Genomic DNA, 26,871 nt, shown 5'->3' with positions numbered 1-26,871 from the left:
GCCCGGTGGGTGCGGGGAGGCCCGGCGGAGGAGCGGGGAGGTGGTGCAGCGGAGTTGGAGTGGGCCTGACCCCGATGGAGGCCAGGAGGCACAACTGCGTGCGAGTCGAATTCAAGGAAAATGTGGAAGAGGGGGTGACCCTGGACAGGACGACCTTTGTGAGGTCGGTGGTGCTTGGGATGCTGCGGCTGGAGGTGGAGGACCTCTATTGCTTGATTGCTCTGCCAGGGGGGAGGGCGTTTGATGTGAGCTTCAACTCCAACATTCTGCTGCAAAATTTCCTTGCCCGTTTCGAGGAGAAGGCAGGGGAGAAGCCGCTCACGTCTATGAGACGCGGTTACTGTCGGACCTGGAGACAAAGGTTGTGAACGTGTTCCTTTATAATGAAGCATTATATGATCAGGACGTGGAGGTGTGGCTGAGGCAGCATTATGTGGTTCTGTCGGGTTGCAAGCGGGTGCTGGATGCGGCGGGGATATGGACGGGGGCCAGACAATGGAGGGTGCGTCTGAAGACGGAGGGGGGGGGGGGGGCACTGAGGCACGTCCCGAGCGCATTGAACATTGGGGGGAACAGGGGCTATGTTGTCTATACGGGACAGCCCAAACTGTGTAGGAGGTGTGGGGGAGGGGGGCACCTGGCGGCAGCGTGCATGGCACGCGTTTGTTACAGGTGCAGGGCGCTGGACCACACAGTGGAGGAGTGCAGGGAGCCGGCCTTTTGCAAACTGTGCGGCAGCAGAGGGCATTTGTATCGGACCTGCCCAGAGGCCTATGCTAACAGGGTGCGGGCATATCGGAGTGGACAGGTAGAGGAGGCGGCGGAGGAGGCGGCTGGACGGGAAGCGGGCCGGGAGCATGGAGGGGAAGGGAAAGGGGAGGTTGAGGAACCACGACCCCCTGGGGAGGGTGAGGGGGGGGGGAGATCTGTGGGGGAGGGAGCACCACCTCCACTGGAGGGGGAGGGGGGAGGAGGGGAGGGGAGATGGAGAAGAGGACTTGGAAACCCCAGTGGGGGACTGGTCAGAGGTGATGGGCGAGGTGGAGGGCGAGGAGGGGCAGCGGGTGGAGGAAGAAGCGGATGACGCATGGGAGGAATCGGGGGCGAGAAAAAGGAAGCTGGACAGAGTTCTGAAAGAAGCTAGTCCCCAGCAAGATGGGAGCCTTTCAGGATCCTCGCCGGATTCAGGGGAATCTGGGTGGAGGTGGGTGGAAGGGGGGGGGGGACGTTGGAACCGGGGGAAGCCCCGGAGGTTGAAGGGGAGAAAAAAGGTGAAGGAGAAGGCGGACAAAGGCAGACGGGGGGAGCGCGCACCGGAGTCCGACACGGACTAATGCACGTCTCGGCATGGACATATCTGTAGCATCTGTTAATGTGAGAGGGATGAAGGGGAAGGGAAGGAGGGCGGCGATCATGCAGTGGCTGCAGATCACCAGACGTGACGTAATTTTCCTCCAAGAATGTCACCTACCCTATACCCTAGGGTCGGAGGCTCTGCTGGACGAATGGAAGGGACACTACATTTGGCCCGGCAGCAACGGGAACAGATGTACAGGCGTGGTTACCCTCCTAGGAAGAAGGGGAATGAGAGTGGAAGGGACCCAGGAAATAATACCGGGTCGGCTCTGTGTAGATGCATCTTATCAGGGTGTGGAGCTAAGGCTGATAAATATGTATGGCCCGTTACGATGTATGGACAGGACGGAGGTGTGGGAGAGCCTGGCGGGCCTACTGGCCACCAGGAGGCAGGTCATTGTGGGGGCGATTTTAACTGCCCATTATGTCTGGCGGATTTGGTGTCGGTAAAGGGGAGGAGGAAATTAGATTCCTCTTCCAGGAAACTGAGGGAGTTGATGGAGGACTTTGGGATGGTGGATACGTTCAGGAGGGTTCATGGCACGCGGCCAGGGTTCACGTGGGCGGATAAGAGTGGGGGAACACAGTCACGTATCGATTTTATTTTCGCCTCCGACAAGGTGAATGTGGGAAGTGCGGGGGCGGAACCTTTTCCCCTCTCGGATCACAGAATGGTGGTTGCGGGGCTTGTGATCCCAGGTGGGGTGAAGAGGAGAAGGGTGTGTGGAAGATGAATGTGGGCTTGCTGGTGGATCAGGAGGTGGCGGAGGACTTCACGCGAGCATATACCAGCTGGAGGATGCTGCAGGTGTGCTGATAAAGCATAGGATAAGAACGTTCTTTCAGCGTTATAGTAGGAGGAAGAGAGTGGGTATGGAATTGAGACAGTGGAACGCTAGGTTAGAAAGGCTGTATAGACTGCTAGAGCTAGGGTTCCCGGTGGGAGAAAGGATAGAGGAGTTGAAAGGGAGGGTAGCCTCAGTCCTGGAAAAGAGGACTAGGAAATTAGTGTATAGGGCGAGGGTCAAGGCAACAGAGGATAGGGAGCAGTGTACAATATTTTTCTTTAAGGCGGGTAGGGAGGGAGACAATGAAATAAGGGAGCTGGTTAGTCCTACTAGGGGTAGACAAGTGACGATAGAAGGGATTATTAGTGTAGCGGAGGACTTTTATGGGGAATTGTATAAGGGAAAAGTGATAGATGGGGGGCGGCGGGAGGAGCTGCTGGGGGCATTCGGGAAGAGGGTTGAGAACCCGGAGGCGCTAGGGGAGAGGATTCGACGGGAAGAAGTGGAAGGGGTGGTGAAGGGGCTGAACAAGAACAGGACCCCAGGCCCGGACGGGATGCCAGCGGACTTCTATATAAAATTCTGGGAACTCCTGAAAAAGGTTATTATGCAAATTTGTAGGGAAACTCTGGAGGAGGGGCGGGTGCCAGACGACATGCGGGAGGGCCTGGTCACGTTGATTTATAAAGGGAAGGGGGACCGTAGGGACCTGGGAAGTTGGAGGCCAATAACCCTCCTGAATGCAGACTACAAGATCGTGGCAAGGGTGGTCGTGGGGTGACTGGGGAAGGTGGTGGGTGAGGTGGTTGGGCCGGACCAGACGTGTGCGGTCCCAGGGAGGAGGATCGCGGACACTTTGGTGGTTTTGAGGGAGGCGATTGAAGGCGAGAGAGAGAGGGGGTGCCTGTTAGGAATCCGAAGTCTGGACCTGGACAAGGCCTTCGACCGCCTTTCTCATGAATTCATGCTGGCGGTGATGGAGAGGATGGGGGTGAGTGGGCCCCTGGTGGAGTGGGTGAAGCGACTCTATGGGGGGCTCAGGGCCAGGCTCCTGATAAATGGGGAACGCTCCGGGATCATTCCAGTGGGATCCGGGGTGCGGCAGGGATGCCCGATGTCCCCAGTACTATTTGTCATGTGCATGGAGCCTCTGGCGCAGATGATAAGGAATGACCAGAGGATTAGGGGGGTGGTAATACCGGGGAGCAAGGAGCAGGGAAAGGTGACACTGTACATGGACGATGTGGCCGTTATGCAGGCACATGGCATCGGTATGTAGTGCAATGGAGGGGATGGGGAGGTTCTTTGCAGCCTCCGGATTGAAGGTTAGTGTGGGGAAAAGTGAGCTGATGGTTTTTGGAGACTCGAGGCTTTTTGAGGGTCGGCCGCCGGAACTGAGTCTACAAACAGAGGGGATAAAGATACTGGGGGTGTTCTTCTGTGGGGATAGGATGAGGGAAAATAGCTGGGAGAAGGGGGTGAGGAAGGTAAAGGGCTGTCTGGGTACGTGGGCTTGGAGGCTGCTCATGTCGGCCGGTAGGATTATGGTGGTAAAGACAGAAATATTACCATCCCTAAACTACTTGGTGCAGATTATCCCGCCAGGTGGGAGGGAGGCTAAGGCCTTGACCTCGGCGATTTTCAGGCTTATCTGGGGGGGAGGGATGGAGAGGGTGAGGAGGGCCGTGGTGTGTCTGCAGGTCCGGAATGGGGGGAGGGGTGCCCCAAATGTGGGGTATACCCTGCAATCGACTTTTGTCTGCAACGCGCTGCGGCTGTTCTTCTCTGTGGAGCCGCGGGGCAAGGCAGCGTGTTATATGAGGTATCGACTGACGTGGCGGTTGCGGGGGCTCGGGATGACTGAGATAGGAAGGAGCACTCCTTTGGACTGGCCGGGGGGCTGGGTCAGCGACGTGGTGAGGAGCTACGTCGGGCAGCACAGCCTGAACCGGTGGGGGGGCCGGTGGGCTCCCAGGGAGGTGCGGGCTGCGGTGGAGAAGGAGGAGGCCTGTGACGAGCTGGCCGGTGCGAAGAAGGAGATGCACGGGAAGATTTGGCGGAATGTTTTGTCAGCAGCGCTCACGAAGGAGCAGAGGAACCTGTCATGGCTGGCTGTCCAGGACAGGTTGGAGACGCGGGGTTTCTTGTACAGCCGCCAAATGGTGCATACCCCCAAGTGCCCGAGGGGCTACAACGCGGACGAAACTGCAGCGCATGTGATGGTGGCGTGCCCTTTTGCCCAGGAGGTCTGGCGGAGAAGTAAACCGTTGCTGGCCCGTTTCGCGCTGTCGAGGGTGACGGCACGGGACGTCATGTGGGGAGAGCTGCGGGGGGTGGGCAGGGAGGACAGGGACCAGGTGTGGGCTGTAATAGGAGCGACGAAGGAGTTGCTGTGGAAAGCGCGAAAGAAGGAGCTGGAGGGGTCCCTGATGTCCCCGTTGGAGACATGTTATGTTGCGAGGAGATTGTTGGAAAGGGTGGTGGAGGTGGACCGGGTGAAAATGGGGCGCGATACCGCAAGGGAACGATGGAAGTGGCCGCTGTCCAGGGTGGGCTAGGGCGTCCGGGGGGGGGGGGGGGGAGGGCGGGGAGGGGGGCCTCGCCGGCGTCCAGGGGTGAAGGTGTGCGTGGCTGGAAGAGGAGGTTGCCCCTCCAGTGCTGTAGCAGGGGTGACTCCGGTCCAGAGGATGGGTCGGTGGCCGAGCGGGGCCTTTATGGCGCGAGCGAGGGGCGGCCCCTCGGTTTTGCTTTGTTTTGTTTTTGTTGTCTCCGCTGAGATACTGAATAAAATTTTAAAAACCGTAATTACCAGCGAAACGTCGTACTCAAACTGTAAATGTTGTGGATTCACTCTTCAACACACCGGTGGGCTAAAGTAGTGAACTATTTGTCTTTTGTCAACGTTACAATTTTTTTGCTGATTGGCCGTGTCGGGTGGTGGAGGGCTACGACACATTTATAAATAACGCGATCTAACCCAAAAACCTCTATTATGAACATTCTTAATTTATTTCCCTCCACCTTGTCCGGGGCCATGACAATGACAATTCACTCTTTTATGCTGTTGCATGCAAATGCATTGACTCATTTATACCAGGATTCCAAATCTACATTTTCTGAATGCATTAAAAATAATTGCTTGACACCAGTGAATGATTTCTGCTTTCAGGTCTCTCAGCAAGAGCTGGTCGTACGTGGGGAGGCAGGGTGGAGGCCAGGATCTGTCCCTGGTACCCGGGAAGGTGACCAAGGGCACGGTTCTGCACGAGTTGATGCACGCGCTCGGCTTCCACCACGAGCACTGCCGCAGCGACCGTGACGACCACGTCTGGGTGCTGAGCGAGAACATCAAGGAAGGTGAGAAGGCGTTTGTGACTCCATCCCACGGTGCAGGCTTAGCACCGCTCGTGACAGCTGCTTCCGAGCTGCGACTGGTGCCATGAGTGCCGATCCTCCATTCCTGCCAGAGTGGCTGGGCACTCGCGGTGCACTCATCTCTTATCAACTGTCCGTAAAAAGCGGAACATGAGCTATTTTATAACACAAGCACATATACTACGTCTGCACCACAACATTATGTTACAAGTGGTTGAGTTTGTAACAAGGAGAAATATGAATTCTAAGTTTTTTTAAGTATTAAATGGTGAACATTGTTTCTTTTTTAGAATGGAAGAGTCAAATCGTGAAGATGAAATCACATGCGCATGACGTGTCCACCCCCTACGACTGCAGCTCCATCATGCACTACAGCATGTACGTACCAGCCCAACCACTCCCTGTATGTGCGAGTCCTTTACATTCATTATACTAGTGTCTTATACAATTGTAATAAACGACTTCCACGACGGTTGTTGACTGGCGTCCTTTTTATTAATATAACTCTGCACAGCTCCGCTTCTTCTCTCTCCGGGTATTTCCCCTCTCTCGATCTGCCCGTACAAGCCTCTCTCTCTTTCTCCGATGTGGCACGCCTCTCTCTCTCTCCCCGATCCCGCCGCTGGCTGGTGGCATGCCGGGAGGAGAGGTTGCTTTCTGGGAGCTCGCCACGTGGTCGTGGGCGAGGAGAGGTTGAACGGTGATGCAGTCCGGACCCGAAGCTTCCCACACCGACCAAGGGTCCTCTCACTGCCTCCCCTTATATTCCTCTCAGTGGAGCAAAGCTCCGCCTCCAGCTACGCCCCCTTGTGGAATCTTCTAGATGGATCTTGTACATTCCTTCTAACTCCGCCTGTCACCCTTGGCCCAGATGGAATCCCCACTTAGAATTGGATGCCAGTTTCTCAATGGTGACTGTGCAGATACACCTCATCGCCCTGTAGATGGCGTTCTCTCATTACATATTCATTATACTAGAGCGTCTCATACGTTCCCTATACTACACCACGTGAGTGGTTGTATGTGTTATACATTTCCTATATCACGGTGTGTCTTACACATTCCCTGTACTGCAGTGTACCTGTGTTATGGGGGTAGGTGTAGGTCTCCCCCTTATATTCTGCCACATCCACTCACACGGTCTTTCCAGTGCTCACCCTGGATGAAATAGAGCCCAAGCTGCAAAATAACCTCTCTTTAATAACACCAAAACCACCACGAACTTAAGTTGTTGAGTGTCGGTAGAGAATTCCTAATCCTGAGTGGCAAGGTGCATCAGGGCAACAATAAAAACAACTTCCCACGACATTCCCACACAGTTGTATTCACCCGTCACGCAAGTTCACAAGAGTTCCATGTCCGTGTGGTCGCTCGCTCTGGATAACACGAGTTGCCAGGGCACAGTCCAAGGTGCAAGGGCACAGCTCCTGCAGAAAAGGCCCTGAGTGGACGATGTACGTTAACTGCACGCTGGGGCGGGTAATATATGCATGTAAGCAGGGGCGGTTGGACTCCACTTATAAGATTTGCTTTGTCAAGAGCACTGAGCTGAACCAAGCACCAGGGTCGCACGTGTCTGGATGATCACCGTCAAAGGCAAGTCACAATCTCACCAGCACCCACGACTGAGCGCCACTGGGAGCACACAGTGGCTAAGAGCACCTGACCATGTGAGATTCAGCCTAGGGTCTAGAGTTACGCCAAACCTGTAACCAAAGAGATAGGTCGCTTTGTATTTATATTCCTGAAATTCCCTGCTCCCTGTCACACTGGGGCACGGTTGCAAGGTAAGCAATTCAAGGACTCAGGACACATTGTTACTCCAGTTTGTTGTCACTCTGTGACTGTGGTTCTTTGTCACACTGCTAAGTCGAGTTCGGCTTGAAACCCTGGGGCTCACTGGTCACCGTTCTCGAAGAATCTTTGTCACCCAGGGACGTGCGGTCAGGGGAGGCAGGGGAGGCAGAGCCTCACCTGTCATACTCCAATGAAAATAGCTGTTACGAAAAGTAAAAAAAAGAATAAATAAAATAAATATTAAGATTTTTCCACTGATCTGTGTTATAAATGTCATTTATGTACGATTCCAATCATTTTTATAGTCAAAATCGCCAAATTTGCGGCGCTCCACTGCAAATACAGGAAGAGACGAGAGGTGAGGCAGCGACAAGCTCAGCCTCCCCTCTGATTGCACAACCCCTCAGTAACTGGATGGAGCGTGGGCAATAAGCGCATGCCTGTTACTATCTCAGTATGTCACCAATGTAATGTTTGTAGACCCCTTAATTTCATGTCCTTGCCTTCCATACTCCAGGTAACTTATTTCACGTACGTGTATAAATATATTTAGGCTCGCTGGTCTCGTCATGAAACTGCAATGAAAAAGCACCAGGAGAGGCAGCTATCAGTGAGACCACGCCCCCTCCGTGAGGCCACGCCCCCCTCTGTGTGACTGGCTCTGACACTAGCCAGTGCCTCCCCAGCCATTGAGCTCACCGCACGTCACCGCTGTCACCGTGTGTCTATGTTTATCTCCGTGTCCTCTTGTGTGTTTCTCTGTCTCCACGTCTTTGTGCCTGTCTCACTCTGTCTCTATCCAGTCCTCCAGTCAACAGCCTTGAAATGACAACTAAACGCTGCGTCCCTAAACAATTAACATCAGCGCACTCAAAAAGTATTTCCTCATCTAAATCCCTGGGCTGCAACTAGGAAAGAACATTTAGGAATTAAAATTCTCAGCTCCCAGCGCTTACTCAGTGGAGACTGCATTGAGCGGTGCAGTGTCAAGAAAGCAGCCCAGAGGGAGCGCCTCTTTGTGCGTTGAGATGTCTCAGCGGCAGGGAGGGTGTCCAGGCGAAGTCGGACTAGCAAGGTAGCGAACAGACCACGCCACAGGACATTCAACGATGTCCTGGGAGGCTTGGCTTAACTCACAGCCTTCTTCTTGGGCATCGGTGAGGATCGTCCCCTCACTAACTTTACCTTGAGGCCCCGGCCTCACTGGTAAGTAGTTCCTGACTTGCAATACCCTGGTGTCTACAAACTAAGTTGCATCTGTGGTGATTGTTACATTGGGGAAACGAAACGTCATGTCTCTGACCGTATCTGCGAGCACATGTCAGATCTGAAACACGGCAGGACGAATTCCTCCACCGTTGCTGATAATTGCTATAATGCTGTGGGCTCTCATGATATTGTCTTTTCCGAAACCAAGGTGCTCTGCAAGCCGTCTGGCTACTATCAGAGATTTGTTCATGAAGCCATCCAGATATATAAACATAGACATAACTTCAACCGAGATGATGGATACAAATTGAGCAATCATTGGAAAGATGTTATTAACCAAGTAAAAATGTAATTGTTCTTAGTTGCTCTATCTTATTTACCTGGTACTAGTCTATTTTACCGAGTTAATTGTATCCTCAGCGTTCAGCAATGCGACTATTTTGTTTTGGGCTCCACTATCATCTTTCTTGGCAGCAATCGTGTTGCCGTTTGCTCCCCCCCGCGCACCTCCAGGAATCACAGCCTTTAATTTCTAGCCCCGCCCACTTCCCCCCCACCCCCCACCGTCTCGCGTCCCATTACCGAGCGTACACGCAACGCTCACTCACTCCCTGTTCTCCCCCACCCCCACTCTCCCCCCGCCTCTACCGCCCTCTCTGCCTCTTACAGCCTTCCTAACTCCGGCTTCTCTCCCACTTCAGTAAACATTTTCTTACTGTGGTTATCACACCAGATGATGATTGCTTGTGTTGCAATCGAAACGTCGTGATTTAATTTACTATTATTTATTTTTATTTAATTTTTCATCTACGTGACTTTACCGAAAGAACCATGAAAACTTCAAATCTATAATGAAGTAGTTTAACTTTCACCATTCTCCAGGCTCTTGCAGCCGGGCGAGCAGCACTTGCCTGCCCCGGTGTCAGGGTGCTGCCACCCGAGCCCAAGTCCTGCCCCGCTTCTCCAGCGCTCTCCCCTCTGCTCCCGACTCCCCCTCACTGGGGTGGAGCGCTCAGCCGGCCTGACTCTCCACCCTGCCCGGCATGGGGGGACCCCAGTGGCCGCCAGCCGCGACCAACTGCAGTAGACTAGAGACTGTGTGTTCAACATGACTTATACAGTGTGTGTCTCTATTATACATTCTATATACTGCGTGTGGGTGTCAAATACATTATCCTACAACGTGTGTGTCAAATGCATTATCCTACAACGTGTATGTCATACATCCTACAACTTGTGTGTGCTTACGCATATACATCCCCTAAGCTACAGTTTGTGTGTCCCACCATCATTCCCAGCACGTCCTGTATTGTAAATAAATATATAAATACGCGTGTTTGCATTGCTGGAGTGATGATGGATTATATTCGACTAGCTTTACAACCCGGCTTCGCCCGGGACTTGGATTCACCACGCCCGGCCGCCTTTGTCTCCCCAGTGGCGATGTTCACACACCACACCAGTTACTCGTTTGAGGCTGAGTCGACCTAGGGGAGGCCCATGACCGGTTCAAATAATCGTCACCTGTGGTGGCTGTGAGCGGGATTCGACCTCGGGTCGCCGGGTTCGTCGCGCAGCGCGCTAAGCACTACGCATGCGCGGGTGACATGACAGATCTGACGTCACAGCTCACTTGCCGTGCAAAAAAATATTCATTACTGCGCACCCCCACCCCCCCAAAAAAAATATACAAAAGTCTATTTTTCTAATTTTTGCATGGTGTACAGTCTGGGAAGTACCCACATGGCAAATTTCAAGTTTGTTGCATGTCGGGAAGTACGCTAAACATTTTGAACAGTCACATTCACAAATTTCCCTTTTATATCTCCACATATAAAAGGCAAATTTGTGAATGTGTGTCTGTTCAAAATGTGTAGCGTACTTCCCAACATGCAACAAACTTGAAATTTGCCATGTGGGTACTTTTCAAACTGTACACCATGCAAAAATTCTAAAAATAAACTTTTTTTTGGGGGGGGGGGTCAATAATGCATACTTTTTTTTGCACGGCAAGTGCGCTGTGACGTCAAATCTGTCACGCGACCCACGCATGTGGAAGCGTAACGCATCGTAGTGTAGTGGTTAGCGCTACGCTGCGCTATGGACTCGGCGACCCGAGTTCGATTCCCGCTCACGGCCACCACCGGTGACGATTATTTTAACTGGTCCTGGGCCTCTCCTAGGTCGACTCAGCCTCAAATGAGTAATTGCTGTGAGGACACAAAGGCGGCCGGGCGTGTGCCTTGCCGGCCTGTCTCCGCTCTTGCGAGGGATTTGCCTCTCGAACGGTGGCCTTCACGTACACAAACAATTGGCAGCCAGCACGCCCTAAGCCCCGCGGTGGGAATAGGCTATTCCCTTTTCACGTCCGTCACCTTTACATTAGTTTATTTAGCGTTTTTTAGAGATATTTATTAAACTTTTCAGTTAGTTGTCATATTATTTATTTATTTCGCTTCGCTGCGCCCTGCCTCACAACGCAGCCAGCTGCACTTACGCACAGCGCCCACGAGGTTACTCCCAGCAATCCACACGCGCCATCGCCCAAGGTAAGTCGCACACTTTTATATTATATGCTTTTAGATAAGACGTAAGTCTCACTAATTTGTCTTATAATTTTATTTTTATCTCATTACACTTTGCACTGCCCACATGGGTTGCCCCTAGCAACGCACACACAATCGCCACAAATTTTCTTTCGCCTTACACATGCAGCTAAAACACACCAAACACGTACATTCTTCACTGTGCGATGTCCTATTCTCCCAACCACACCCCAATGATACCCCAATGAGTCCTGAAGCTACTATAGAGCCCCTACATATCATTATTATAGCGCTTACAGCACATTATTGTCGCGTTGCCGGGGGAACCGGCCCAGCCCCCAGCCTGCCAAGATCACATCTCGGCAGGCTGGGAAATCTAGGCGAGCCCGGGGGCTCTGCACAGGACTAGGCCTCACTACGCCACTCTGCTTACTACTTTGTGCTATAGATTCCATATATACTACTATACAGTCAGCATGTACTACTGTAGTGCTAGCAGGTACCACCACAGTCACTATGCACTGCTGTCATAGCAGGTACCACCACTGTTGCTTGCCCTGCTCTAATCATAGCAGCTTACACCACAGTATGCATGCACTGCTGTAGGAAAAGCAGGTACCACCACACTTTGCACTGCTGTAATTATAGCAGGTACCAAATTCCGTATGCACTGCAGTAGCTAAAGCAGGTACCACCACTGTATGCACTGCTGTAATCATACCAGCTACCACTACAGTCAGTATGCACTGCTGTACTGATAGCAGGTACCACCACAGTATGCACTGCTGTATTAATAGCAGGTTACACCACAGTCACTAGCCACTGCTGTAGTGATACGAACCACCACAGTCGGTTTGCACTGCTGTAGTTTAAGCAGGTACCACCACTGTCCTTGTGCACTGCTGTAGTGATAGTGCATACCGTCGATGTGTGTGTGCGTAAGTCCATGTGTGTGTGTGTTAGTCAATGTGTGTGCGTGGTGTGCGTGTATAGACAACTAATCTTTTTAAATTAAGTTACTTCTTTTCACAATAATAATGCCTGCGTCTAAGTCCATGTGTGCATGTGGGTCGATGTGCATGTCCACGGCGATGTGTGTGTGTAAGTCGATGTGTCTGTATGTGTGTGAGTCAATGTGTGTGTGTGAGTCTGTGTGTCAGAGTCTATGTGTTTGTGTGTGTGAGTCGATATGTCTGTGTGTTTGTGTCAGTCGATGTGCGTGTGTGTTAGTCGGAGTGTGTGCGTTGCTCCATGTCAGTCAGTGTAAGTCCATTTCTTTCTGTGTGTTTTGGTCCACGTGTGCGTGTGAGTCCATGTGTGTGTGTGTGTGCATAAGTCCATGTGTGTGTGCCTCTATGTGCGTGTGTGAGTACAGGTATGTTTGTGTGGGAGTCTGTGTCAGTCGATGTGTGTACGGCAATGTGTGTATGTGTGTCAGAGTCAGTTTTCAGTTTATTTATTTTGGTATAGCCCAGTGAGCCATTCCACAACAAAACAAAAAAACAAAAACACGAACAAGAAAACATCTTAAAGTGACTATGTGACTGTGCAAACAGAAAATCCTGTGAAAAAAACAGCAAAATATTCCTGAAAAAAGCACCGTACACCAACGCTGTGTGCAAAAAATCCCAGTGGGATGCAAGTCAAATAACAACAACCACAAGAAAACTTAGATTAAGGCCATCAGTCTAACTCCGTACTACAACAAAACAAACATGTCCAAACCAAAAAGTTTTCGAAATTACCAAAAAATAAAGCCATAATTGCAACGTAACAGTGATCATAGGGACTGTGACCGAATTTTTACAATAAACTACATAAATAACATGTAACACGAAATCATAGAGCCATAGCTGGCTGCATGAGTTACTCCACAACAACAGAAGCATCAGTTGGAGTATCAAATTGTCCAATGCACCTTTAAGATCAGCACGCTAAATCAAAATACAGATAATACATTGCAGCGTAATCCGGAGCGAAACATTTTATTTTATTTTACGCTAATGAATAGCAGTGGCAGCTAGGGGTGTACAACTCCTCTAGAGCAGTTTTGAGAGAATATCTCATTGGTAGCGATTTAAGTTGCAGTTTATTGGCAATAGCATTCCAGACCCTGGGGGCATCAATGGCAAAGGCCCTTCCTCCAGTTTTTGTACGGCAATAGGGAATGTGAAGCTGGTAAATGAGCGAAGACCTGAGGTCGAATTTGTTCTTTGAAACAGAGAGGAGATCCAGCAGGTAGTCTGCGGATTTTTTTTGTAAGTACATCGTGAATAAATAAGAGCTGGTGCACAAGCCGTCGAACATTAAGAGATGTTAAGTTTGACCCAATGTAGAGATCACAGTAGTGAGTCCTATATGAGCAGTTCAATGTAAATCTTAAGGCCGAGTGATAGGTGGAATCAAGCTTCTTCAGTACAGTACTTGGGGCTGATTTATACACGATGTCACAGTAGTCAAGTAGAGACAGTATGGTAGCTTTTATCAATTCCAAACGGAACATTGGGGGGAAGCAGTGCTTGTGTCGATACAGAAAACCAATTTTTATTTTTGTCTTTTTACCAATATAATCAATGTGATCTTCAAAATTCAGTTTTGAATCCAGGATGACCCCAAGATACTTATAGATCTTGACTTGCTCTATTTGATAATTATTTAAGGAATGTAATTGGGGAAAAGTAACTTCCTGCTTTATTCCTGGTGAGAAGCATAGCACCTTGGTTTTGGAGGTATTCAGGACTAGTTTAAGAGCAACTAGCTGATGTTGTAGTTTGTTTAAATCACCCTGTAGCTTAGCAATCACGTCATCCGGAGAGCGGCCAGCAGTAATCAGTATCGTGTCATCTGCAAAAAGATTTACCCTGGAATGATCCAGGTCAGTGCCCAAGTCATTGAGATAAAGAGAGAACAAAAAGGGGCCGAGGATGGAACCCTGTGGAACCCCTTTTGTTATCTTAACACTGTTTGACCTCCAACCATCTGTGTATACAGTTTGGGTGCGAGAAAAGAGGTAATTTTGTAACCATTTTACTGCGTTTTCGGAAAAACCGAGGCAACTTAGTTTACTAAGCAGGGTGTTGTGGTCGACTGTATCAAAAGCTTTGTACAGGTCTAGAAAAAGACAGGCACAGTACTGCTTATTATCAAGGCTACTGTAAATGTGATTCAGAGAGTCTAATGCAGCAGATGTGGTGCTGTATTTTTTTCGGAACCCAGATTGTTTTAGATGTAGTAGATTGTTGATGGACAGGAAACTGCTAATTTGGTAGGTCAATCATTTAAAAAAAATCATCAACGGGGACAAAATTGAGATAGGTCGGTAGTTATATGGATCATCTTTAGGGCCCCCTTTGTGAAGTGGATGGACATAGGAATGTTTCCATTCTAGAAGAACTGATGCTTCTTTGATGGACAGGTTGAAAATATGGGCTATAGGTTTGTATATTAGGTGACCAACAGTTAGTAGAGCAAAGACGGGAATACTATCTGCTCCGGTAGAGGAGGACCCTTTAAGATAGGCTAGTTGTTTCAGAACATTACTTTCGTGGATTGGCTGGAAACTAAATTAGTTTAATGTTTGGACAGGGGTGTAGGAATTTGCATGAGCAGGGGTGACTCCCAATACATTATCAAAAAGATTACCAGCTTCAGAAAAATGAAGGTTAAAATTGTCAACTATTTTTTTGGGATCTGAAAAATATTCCCCATTTCGGTTAAGCTCAACGGGCAGATTGTCTGTTTTGGATGCCTTTTCGATACATTTGATTGTTTTCCAGAAAATCCTGGAATTTCCATGTGATTCCAGGAGAGTGGAGGAAAAGTAGGCATTTTTTGCATGCCGTATTTTTTTGACGCATCTATTCCTTAAAATCCTGTATTCTAGCCAGTCATTGACCAAATTACTTTTCTGAGCACATGCCCAATCCTTGTCCCTAGTTTTCATGAGCTTTGTAATCAAAGGATCAAACCATGGTGGGCGGTTGCCTTTAGTTTTAAATCTAACCAACGGAGCATGTTTGTTAAGAATTTGGAGAAACGTGTACCTGATGGTCTCCCAAGCCGTAGTCAGGTTGGGGATATCACAGACCTTGTCAATATCCGAGTGAAGCACATCATTAGTAAATGCCTGAGTGCTGAAGTGTCTCATAGAGTGCTTCTCAACCAATTTAGGGAGGGCTTTGGGTCTGGCTGATGATCTCACCCCAAAAATGAAGAAGTGATCACTAAGGTTATTACCCAGAACACCAGTCAGTGTGAAATTGTGAGAGGCATTTGTCAATAGGACGTCAAGCAGAGATGACTGTCCCAGATTTTTTAGGTTGGGTCTTGTGGGAACATTTATTAATTGAAACAGATTAAATTCATCCGCAAAATTTGTGGCCACGGCCGGCGGGTTTAGCCAATTCCAATTTAGATCACCCACAAACTATTTCACATTTAGGGAGGCCCCCAAAAAGCTCTCTCAGTGCAGATGCAGCTTCAACATTCTTCCCAGTAGGCGATCGATAGGAGCACACTACCAATATCTGTTGATTATTTGGGGAGAGTTATTCTGACAGCCAGACCTTCAAAGCAACATTTTTTAAACAAGGAGAGAGCTAGTGAACATGCAATAGTATTACGAACATAGATGGCAATTCCACCTCCTGTAGATCCTCGGTCAAGCCGAAAAAGGTTGTAGTTGTCAATCGCAATCTGCAAGTCATTGACGGAAGGAGTGAGAAATGTTTCTGTTAGGCAAAATATGTCCGGGTCAAGATTTGCCACTTCTAGTTTTAGTTGACTTAATTTAATCACAAGCCCTCTGATGTTGACATGTAGAACACCAACACCTTTCTTGCCAGAAAAATCTACAGAATTATACAAGTTATTTTCATTTGGGCCAGGATGAAGCTCAATACCACCCAGAAATAAGAAAAGTAGAATTAATAGTTTGCACAAGTATTTTCTGTGAAAGGATGAAGAGCGGCGAACCTTGGACGAATAGCAGTAGCTCGCAGATGGTGTTATTTTTAAGAGCAGAATAAAGTTTGGAAGCAGTGCTGGTGAAGTAATGGGACAATAATAGGGTTTAAAAGGATACAATGATGGAGTGTGGAAGTGTCTATGAGCTTTTTCATTAGCAGGTGTAGTGGCAAATCGAGCAACAAGTATGGACGCAAAGTAACGAGGGTAGCTGTTTGTAGAGTTGAGTGTGGCACTTGATATGGCCGGGAGGGACAGCAGTAGGATACACAGCAGGAGAATTGTCATCTCTAAAATATCCGGGATAAACACAGATTAACACACAAGCGGAAAATAAAAAATATGTATATACTTGTAGGCCGAGCGCGAGAAAACGTCTTGCCGCACTCATCACACATGCACGGCTTCTCGCCCATGTGCTAGGGTTGAACAGCCCCCCCCCCCACCAGACAGGGACAGCAGATTCTTGGCTGTTGTGGGCTCGGCTGAACCGCTTGCACCGCCTCCTTTCCCCGCCGCAGGATGGTGCTCGAGCTAGCCCTCCTTGAGCTCAGCCCACGACTGGAATGTCGTTTCTTGGCCTCTCATGTCTCTGCTGCCCGACCAGATGGCCCTACTGAAGCCTACACAGGGGATTCTTCATTCACGACCCTTGGCCATCTTGACGATCTCCATGAAGTTTTCCAGGAACATAGCTTGGGGTCCGTGGCAATGTTGCCTTGGCAGGAACACAGCTTGGGGTCCGTGGCAATGTTGCCTGGGCAGGAACACAGCTTGGGGTCCGTGGCAATGTTGCCTTGGCAGGAACACAGCTTGGGGTCCGTGGCAATGTTGCCTTGGCAGGAGCACAGCTTGGGGTCTGTGGCAATGCTGCCCTGGCAGGAACACAGCCTGGGGTCCGTGGCAATGTTGCCTTGGCAGGAACATAGCTTGGGGTCCGTGGCAATGTTGCCTTGGCAGGAACACAGCTTGGAGTTCGTGGCAATGTTGCTTTGGCAGGAACACAGCTTGGAGTCCGTGGCAATGTTGCCTTGGCAGGAACACAGGTTGGGGTCCACGGCAATGTTGCCTTAGGAACACAGCTTGTGGTCCGTCACATTATTAACTAGGCCTCACTCAGGCTGCGCCAGGGGCGCGATCAACCATGCCTCACTCAGGCTGCGCCAGGTGCACTGTCAACCAGGCCTCACTCAGGCTGCGCCTTGTGCATGATTAACCAGGCCTCTCTCAGGCTGCGCCAGGTGCACGATCCGCCAGGCCTCACCCAGGCAGTGTCATGTGCACAGCCAGGCCTCACTCAGGCTGCGCCTTGTGCATGATTTACTAGGCCTCACTCAGGCTGCACCAGGTGCACGATTAGCTAGGCCTCACTCAGGCAGTGTCACGTGCACAATTTACTAGGCTTCACTCAGGCTGCGCCATGTGCGCGATTAACTAGGCTTCAGGCTGCGCCATGTGTATGATTAACTGGGCCTCACTCAGGCTGCGCCAGGTGCACGGTCAGCTAGGCCTCACTCAGGCTGCGCCATGTGCGCGGTTAACTAGGCTTCAGGCTGCGCCATGTGTATGATTAACTATGCCTCACTTAGACTGCACCAGGTGCACTATTAAATAGGCCTCACTCAGGCTGCGCCAGGTGTACGATTGACCAGGCCTCACTCAGGCTGTGCCAAGTGCACGATTTACTCGGCCTCACTCAGGCTGTGTCATGTGTAGTACTACCTAGGCCTCACTCAGGCTGCGCCAGGTGCACGATTTACTAGGCCTCACTCAGGCTGTGCCAGGTACACGATCAGCTAGGCCTCACTCAGGCTGTGCCACGTGCACTATCAACTAGGCGTCACTCAGGCTGCGCCAGGTGCACGAGTCCATGTGTGTGTGCACGTCGATATGTGTGTGTAAGTTCATATGTGTGTGTCAGTCTATGTATGTGTATGTGAGTCGATGTGTGTCTGTAAGTCGATGTGTGTGCGTGGGTCCATGTGTGTGTGTGGGTCCATGTGTGTAAGTCCCTGTGTGTGCCCTAGTCGATGTGTGTCTTTATAAGTCCATGTGTGTTTGTGTAGGTCAATGTGTGTGTGAGTCTATGTACCATCGGACACTCCACGCGACGCTCACAACAACGAGCGGAGCACCGGGTTGCTAAAGCACAGCAAGTTGTCACAGTAGGGGGCACAGGTGCTGCATCAGCCAGTCGTCTCAGTCAGTCAACCTGTGGCATCTGGGTCTGCCCCGTGACCTCCTGCCAGCGGGCGTTCGACACTTCACGTGGCCTCAAGGTGCACATAGCCTGCCACAAGCGTTGTGGTTACGTCACCGCCACTTAGTGGCGAATGGCGGTTGTTGTTGAGTCTATGTATGTATGTGTGAGTCGATATGTGTGTAAGTCTATGTGTGTGTGAGTCCATTTGTGTGTGTAACTACATATGTGTCTAAAGTCGATGTCTGTGTGTGTGAGTCCATATGTGTGTGTGTGCGTGTAAGTCTATGTGTTTCTATGTGTGTGGGTTGATGTCTGTGTGTAAGTCGATGTGTGTGTCTGCTTTTTTCGCCCGGGCAATGCCGAATACTTACCGCTAGTACAGTATATAGATGTGTGTATTGCTCGAGTGACTTTCTCTACAGCCGCTCGAGGTGCTACATTGCACCACAGTGAGAAATGTCGGGAGTGTGGGGGTGGACCGGTAGCGGCCCCGTGCACGGTGCGGCCACAGTCGTGGTGCTGCTCTCAGTTGCCTCTGTCTGGCCGTGTACAACCACGCGATGCTATTACAGCGTGCAGGCACATTGCATTTGTAAAATATGTTCACATTTGCATTTTATTCACGAACTTTATCTCAATTGTGTCATCAAAAACATTTCCAAAAGAAGAAACAAACAAAAATATTGTACTGTATATTTGTGATGCATTTACAAAAGCAAATATATTTTGAATATTGTCAAATGTAAGCAAAATGAAGAGTTATAGTACAGTAATTCTAAACGCTTTACACCACAGCTCACTGCCTTGTAGATAACAACCCGAGCTTATATTGGCAAGTGGAGCTGTTTCCACACATAGGAGCTTAACGAACTTGTGACGAGTTATATGTGTTTTACTGTATACAGTCCCACATCAGCCATTGTGACTAAGTCCAACGTTGACTATAACACACACATGCCTCACAGCTGTGCTTGGATTGTTCACTTGGTTTTGCGTTCTGAGTATGGTGACTGGAATCCAGCACTAAAGGCAGCAATAGTGATCACATTGCATCATGTGTGGGAGATTCCTAACCAGCAGGGCTAAGACATGACCAGTGAAGGTCAGTACAGCAAGTAGGTGCCTGATCTGTCGGGACATTTGAGAGTTTCTGTGTTGGTTTTCTCCGGATACTCGAGACTTCTTCCACATACGAATGCTGAATCAGGATTTGCTAAACATCCTAATTTGGTGTAATCCTTAATCATTTTCATAATAAATGAGTTTTTTTGTATTGATCAAGGACTGGTGTTACATTGTTATCATTTCAGTTTTGGTGAAAAAAAATTTCCTTATTTTTTGTTGTACAATCGGCAATCAGCTTGATGTGCTTTCGAACCTGGTTTAATTTATTGTGGCTACCTGGGATTTGAATGTTGAATATTATGAATGCTCAAGTTTCTCAGACCTCACCTTCATTCCTGATGGGTGAATTGTTATGCTGTTTAGCACCTGTAAAATGTTTTTGTGTTATGTGCAAACGTAATCCTTCAAGAAGGGATGTGAGTTTTTTAAAAATGTATAATGCTCCAAATGCACTCCGCGTATTGCGGTGTGTATGGATTTGGAGGGCCCTGTACCTGAGGCTTTGTGCGTGTCCAGGACGGCGGGCTCGGTGGACGAGCGCAACCCGACCATCATCCCCAAGAATCCGCTCCTCATGCTGCACATGGGGCATGGCAACTCCCTGAGCCCCTGCGACGTGGCCAAGGTGCAGAAGCTGTACGGATACGAGACGACACTGCCGCTGAGCTCCACAGGTGGGTCCACCGAGTGTCCTGGCTGATTGATGGCTACCAGAGCAAGAACGCTTCAGGGACTGTGGTTCCAATACCAAACACACCTCATGACTGTTAGCATTTGCCCTCCTTGAAATCTCATGAATATTGAAGCTGCATATGAGCCACTAAAAAGTGGCCATGTTATTGGTGATGGCCTCGTGGTGCATTCTGTCAGTGCTTTACACAAGAGGCACTGTGAGGAGTACAAGGCCCTGTGCAATCTGAACGTGGCGGGGTCTCCTAGCTGAGGGCCACTAAGACAAGGGAATGACGATGCGGCCTCACACTGTCCTCGTCACTGCTTCCCGACACTGACACGATGTCAAATGCTGATGGTGATAGTTGCGTACACGTATTTATACCTTACAGGCTCTGTCAGCTCTATACAATAGAGGGGGTTTAGAAATGGCTCCCTGCTGGTGGCAGTGATGAGCGTCATCATTGATGGATATGCACGCGTGTGTGTGTTCTGAGACTGTTTCATTCTACGTTGTATGCCTGTACGTGTGTGTGTACTTGTATAAGTGTGTACTTGTATATGTGTGGACATGATTGCACCGTGGTGTGTGACGTCTGTGCTGCAACATGCCCGAACAAACACTGTGGTATCTTTGAGTGTGATGTGTCTCCATTCATTGTTTTGATGTCCCAGGTGTGGGAGACTGCGAGGGTCTGGAGAGCCAAGTGAGAGTTTGGAGGCGAAAGGTGAGAGGGGTGAGGCACTGAAAGGCCTTCCTGCACACCGTGCCACATATGTGTGCAGGACGTTGCGTGACTTAACGTTGTATCATCACGGGTTTGTGAACACGGCATTCCCTGGTGAGAGGTAAATTCGTAGTCCTCTTCATCGTGGTCACAGAGTAAGGTGGCTCGTGTGTATTATGACGATGTCACGCAGTGATGGCAGTCAGATCAGTTAGTGCTGGAAGACAGTGCAGGCAGTGCCTGAAGACAGTGCAGGCAGTGCTGGAAGACAGTGCAGGCAGTTGGTGTAGGCAGGAAGTCTAGTCATTACAATCTGCAGTCAGTGCAGGCATTTGGGCTGACAGGTAATGCAGTCATTGCTGGCAGTCAGTGCCGAAAGTTAGTGCTGTAAGTCAGCACAGTCAGTGCGATCAATGCTGGGAGTCAGAGCTAGAAGTCAGTGCAAGTCACTGCGGTAAGTGCTGGAAGTCAGTAGAGTCAGTGTGGTCAGTGCTGGGAGATAGTGCTTAAGTCAGTACAGTCAGTGTGGTCAGTGATGGCCGTGCGTACACAACGCTAAAGCTCACGAGCAGATCTCGTGATTGATCCTGACATCAGCTCGACACAAGTCTCCCATCGTCAGATACTATGTATCTGGTGCTGCATATCTCTCCCCAAAGCTTATCTCTCCCCCCATATTCGTGCTGTCTTCTACTCCACACATCTCCCATGCTGTTGTAATAAAGCACTTCGACGACGATCTTGCATTCGTGTCTTCTTTATTATTTATTTCTCGACGGCTGGATAGCTCCGCGTTCTTTCCACACTAACACCGCTCGCTCCTCGTTTGAGCGGTGTAAGTTGTTGCTGTCCCGCGCACGGCTCGCTCACGCTCCCCGCTCCGCTGGCAGACGGCGCGCAAGGAGACAGCCTCCAGACCGCCACGTGGCCGCTGGCGTTCCGGAGGGGCGAGCTATTGTTCCGCTTCCAAACTCCACACACTGACCCGAGCCTCTTCCTGCTTCCCCTTATAACCCCTCTCACACGTCACCAAGCCCCGCCTATAGCCACGCCCCCTCACGAACGCTGTAGATGGTTACCCACGAGCACCCTTGAGCTCCGCCCTTGAACTTTGGCCCAATTGATCCCATCCACCTAATTAGCTAATGGCTGAAGCGGCGGAGCCTATCCCACCGATCGGCGACCGTCGGTGTACTCTCGTAGTACACTTTGTCTCTGCTTTCCCAACTCTACGCTTTTTCCACACTGGGCCCGTGTTTGTCTCTCACAACACTTATCTCCCTTTCTCACTCCACTCATCTCCCTCTCTCACTCCACTCATCTCCCCCTCTCACTCCACTCATCTCCCTCTCTCACTCCACTCATCTCCCTCTCTCACTCCACTTATCTCCCTCTCTCACTCCACTCATCTCCCTCTCTCACTCCACTCATCTCCCTCTCTCACTCCACTCATCTCCCTCTCTCACTCCACTCATCTCCCTCTCACACACCACTCATCTCCCTCTCTCACTCCACTCATCTCCCTCTCTCACTCCACTCATCTCTCACTCCACTCATCTCACTCCACTCATCTCCCTCTCTCCACTCATCTCCCTCACTCCACTCATCTCCCTCTCTCCACTCATCTCCCTCTCTCCACTCATCTCCCTCTCTCACTCCACTCATCTCCCTCCTCTCACTCCACTCATCTCCCTCTCTCACTCCACTCATCTCCCTCTCTCCACTCATCTCCCTCTCTCACTCCACTCATCTCCCTCTCACACTCCATTCATCTCCCTCTCACTCCACTCATCTCCCTCTCTCACTCCACTCATCTCCCTCTCTCACTCCACTCATCTCCCACTCCACTCATCTCTCACTCCACTCATCTCCCTCTCTCACTCCACTCATCTCTCACTCCACTCATCTCACTCCACTCATCTCCCTCTCTCCACTCATCTCCCTCACTCCACTCATCTCCCTCTCTCCACTCATCTCCCTCTCTTCACTCATCTCCCTCTCTCACTCCACTCATCTTCCTCCTCTCACTTCACTCATCTCACTCCACTCATCTCCCTCCTCTCAGGCCACTCATATCCCTCTCTCACTCCACTCATCTCCCTCTCTCACTCCACTCATCTCACTCCACTCATCTCCCTCTCACTCCACTCATCTCACTCCACTCATCTCCCTCTCTCACGCCACTCATCTCCCTCTCTCACTCCACTCATCTCCCTCCTCTCACTCCACTCATCTCCCTCTCTCACTCCACTCATCTCCCTCTCTCACTCCACTCATCTCTCACTCCACTCATCTCCCTCTCTCACTCCACTCATCTCCCTCTCTCACTCCACTCATCTCCCTCCTCTCAGGCCACTCATCTCCCTCTCTCACTCCACTCATCTCCCTCTCTCCACTCATCTCCCTCTCTCACTCCACTCATCTCCCTCTCTCCACTCATCTCCCTCTCTCACTCCACTCATCTCCCTCTCTCACTCCACTCATCTCCCTCTCTCACTCCACTCATCTCCCTCCTCTCACTCAACTCATTTTCCTCCCTCACTCCACTTATCTCACTCCTCTCACTTCACTCATCTCCATCCTCTCACTCCACTCATCTCCCTCTCTCACTCCACTCATCTCATTCCACTCATCTCCCTCCTCTCACTCCTCTCACTCCAGTCATCTTCCTCTCTCACTCCACTCATCTCTCCCTCCTACCCCAGACTCTTACCAGCATATTTATATATTCTTGCATATGGCAATATATTCATGAGCTAAATGCAAATGTCTGCTTACCACGAGAGGGCTTCAGGACAGAGTTCGTATAGTTTTGTTATTCCTCTGTTGAAGGAGCACAGACTACAGTGATTTACTATATGGTCCATCACTTGGGCTTCATAGCTACAGTTGCACCGTGGCTTGTCTTCAATTATCTATGAAGAAAGGAGATTTGTGCATAAGTTTGTTGATGTTCTGATATGGTGGATGGTTGCACCAGTGTCTTCGAGGCGGAATGCAAAAGCCAGGATCTGCAATGTTTGGGTCTCAAAGGAGGTTTGTTCTGGACATCCGCGTTGTTCCACTGTTTGCCAGCATTCTTTTCCGGGTTTGGGTGAGATTCTAGGATGGTGACGACGCTATTCTAGAAGGGGGATTGGGTCTTTGAGTTCATGGCGATGAACATTTTTGAGGTCTTGGTTGATGGGGAGGTTGTTTTCGGCAAGAAAATTTGGAAACTCCCTTGCAATTTGCACAATGTCTCTGTGAATATTCACCAGGACAAGGAGACAGGGGATTTGTGTTGGTTTCATTGTTCCAGTTACGATGTGAATTGCGTTATCTAGTTGTGCATCAGTTTTGAGGCTGTGAATGATAGTATCGAATGAGTGGCTATAAAATGTTTTTCATGCTCAAATGGCTCCCAAAATATGTAACATGTTGCTTTACTTTACACCAACACATCTAAGTGTACGCCTTTTGGTACACTCAATAAGAAACCACTTGTCCATGTATAAATACACACAAAAGTTACTTGAGTAATTGTCATGCTCAGTTGCCTAAAGGCTCACCGTGACCGGAAGGCAACAGGGACCTTTGGTATTGAAATGACCTCTGTATGCCCTGTGACCTTTAGCCCAGGTCAAAAAGACTGAGCAAACAAATTCACCACGCTCATCACAACGAGCAGTGCGGTGCCTGGTGGACACGTGGCACTCGTGTACATAGTGTGGCGCAGACATTTCACCTGCACATCAGAGAGGAGTGAGCAGGGAGATTAGTGGAGTGGGTGGCACGAGAGCGGTTGTAGCAGAATCCATGCAGTGCCCGCACGCGCACTGATTGTCTTGATGAGTGTGCACAGTGCATCAATATCCCTGAGATTGGTGATAACACATTGTGTTATTCTCGTACACAGTGCTGTGAGCCTTCTATGAGAGCAGGGAAGCTCCCGTGGGAGGGTTCCCCGAGGAGCTCTCCCCTTGCTGTAGCGGTGTCTGCTGGCGCCGTGTGCCCAACCCTGGGCTGCTGCCCCTCACTGCCTCTCGGTGCTGATGGCCGTCGTGGTTTTGTTGTTCCCTCCCCAGACAGAGCAAGAGCTGAAGGAGGAAAAAGAAGCCAAAGGTGAGGCCTGTGTGTGTGCATCACGTAGAGGTGCTGCCAGGAGGGTTTGTACAACACGTGCAGTGTGGGCTAGGTGAGGCACAGACGCCAGCTTAGGCTCACTGCGTCATCATTCAGGGATTGAACCAGAGCCCAGATGATTAAAATGGTAAAAGTGAAGCACTGCAATTGCTTGCTCATGCTACTTCTGCTAGAGGAACTTCCACTAGAGAGAGCTCTGGTGAGCTCATCTCGAGGGAATTTTGGCCGACTCTTCAATTCAGGCCAGACAGTGGAAAAGGTGGGAAGAGCGATTAGCATGGTTGGCTATGAACGGTGCGAAATAAGTTCAACATACATACCCACACTTTACTCCACCACACACAACCTCCCAGTGTACCTATTTATACTGAGAGTTTGGGGAATTCAACTTGCGATTGTTTAAACGACCGAGCCGAAGGATCAAATCGAACCGGCAAGATCTGGATAGTCCACTGTGTCAACCATTACACCAAAGCAGCATCGCCAAGCTGGTTATTCGACTAAGAATTGTAATAGACTACTTTTTTGTGGTCGATGATTCATGTCTATAAAAATAGCACCCAGCTCCACATTCTGCTTCCTGAAGGCAGAAACCCCCTAAAAGCCACGATCAGCTTGGTGCGGCAGAACGTGCCAACGACTTCACCAAACCCCATACACCAGCTCCTGTCCAGCAGCACACATGGTTGAGACTTTTTCCCAAATATTTTCATTACAAATATCTGAGCAATCAAACCGAGAATTGGTAGATTTATAATTTATTATAATAATTGAATAGCCCAGCTTCAGCCTTCACTGAACCAATGCTGTAGTGATGCATAGTACTTTTTGAGTTTGTGTAAACTATTAGAAAGACAGCTTTAATTCACAGCAGAGGAGTCAGCATCTGTAATCTACCAGGCGTCAGACTTGAAAGTAAAATACCTATGTGCACTGCGTGTGTAGTTAAGCATCGTCACGTGAACACAGCAAATTCGCTGCACACAGCACAACGATGCTCCAGTGAAGCACTTTGACAACAGCAGCACCAGAGAAGAATGTATGTTTTCTCCTGCGCCGTCTTTCCCATAGTGCCATTCTCTTCCTTAACACTCTCTCGATATGCTTATTAGTTGCTTTATAAATACAGATAGTGTATTGTGTTCACATGATGTACTGAATCTTGCGTGTGCCCTTACAAAACATAATGGAGCCACATAACGTTATGACGGGACTCCGGGGTCCCGAATAAACGGAAGTCAAAATCGTAATTATTTATTTTTGGCGACTCCATCCCACGCGCACATAAATGCCGTGACCCACCAGAAATCAATCCTCTCGTTCTTCACCAAGCACCCGTCGTTGCCAAAATTTCCGTAGTCATAAACAAAACTTTGAAACGTTAATTAGTGCATCGTGTAGAGCTAGTCGAGAGGAACAGATTGCCGTATCGTTTGCCTTCAACAGACATAAAATGACGTCGCAACGCAGTTCATGCGAGAGCTGGGGGCTTATGGGACCCCGGGGTTCTGCCATAAGGTTCATATGATAAGTAGCGATTTTACATCAGACACCACTATGACAAACTTACCTTGCCCGTCTTGTCTGTGATAGCGCGCTCACCGCTTCTGAACTAACAATGCGGCTGGATTCTCAACAGAGCGGGAATTTAAGACAAAGGCCGGCCCAGTTGGGGAGATCATCCGTGAGCTCAGGTGGCTCTCCACGTGAGTGACCCTTACAGCACGTGGCACTGATTCCGTACAGTACGTGGCACTGATTCCGTACAGTACGTGGCACCGATTCCGTACAGTACGTGGCACCAATTCTGCACAGCACGTGGCACCGATTCCTTACAGCACAATGCACTGTTTTCTTACAACATGTAGTACCTATTCCTTAGAGTACGTGGCGCTGATTCCTTACAGCATGTGGCACAAATTCCTTAGCACGTGGCACTGATTCCTTACAGCACGTAGCACAAATTCCTTACAGTACATGGC

The 26,871-nt window shown here is 49.7% G+C and overlaps 1 protein-coding gene across 1 annotated transcript in view; it reads left to right on the top strand.

The window, feature by feature from the left end:
• Positions 1 to 26,871, top strand: part of LOC116941453 (uncharacterized) — a 176,782-nt gene that overhangs the window by 79,340 nt on the left and 70,571 nt on the right. Inside the window, exons 15-20 of the mRNA XM_076054086.1 lie at positions 5,314 to 5,501; positions 5,810 to 5,897; positions 19,881 to 20,038; positions 20,712 to 20,764; positions 24,832 to 24,868; positions 26,529 to 26,595. Coding sequence (XP_075910201.1) covers positions 5,314 to 5,501; positions 5,810 to 5,897; positions 19,881 to 20,038; positions 20,712 to 20,764; positions 24,832 to 24,868; positions 26,529 to 26,595 — 591 coding nt within the window. The remainder of the gene's footprint in view (positions 1 to 5,313; positions 5,502 to 5,809; positions 5,898 to 19,880; positions 20,039 to 20,711; positions 20,765 to 24,831; positions 24,869 to 26,528; positions 26,596 to 26,871) is intronic.

This window comes from Petromyzon marinus, chromosome 1 (genome assembly GCF_048934315.1).
Source record: "Petromyzon marinus isolate PM22_M1 ecotype Great Lakes invasive population chromosome 1, UKy_Petmar_22M1.pri1.0, whole genome shotgun sequence".
Taxonomy (NCBI): domain Eukaryota; kingdom Metazoa; phylum Chordata; class Hyperoartia; order Petromyzontiformes; family Petromyzontidae; genus Petromyzon; species Petromyzon marinus.
Note: the sequence above shows the minus strand (reverse complement) of the source record. Positions and strands in the feature narration are given on the sequence as shown.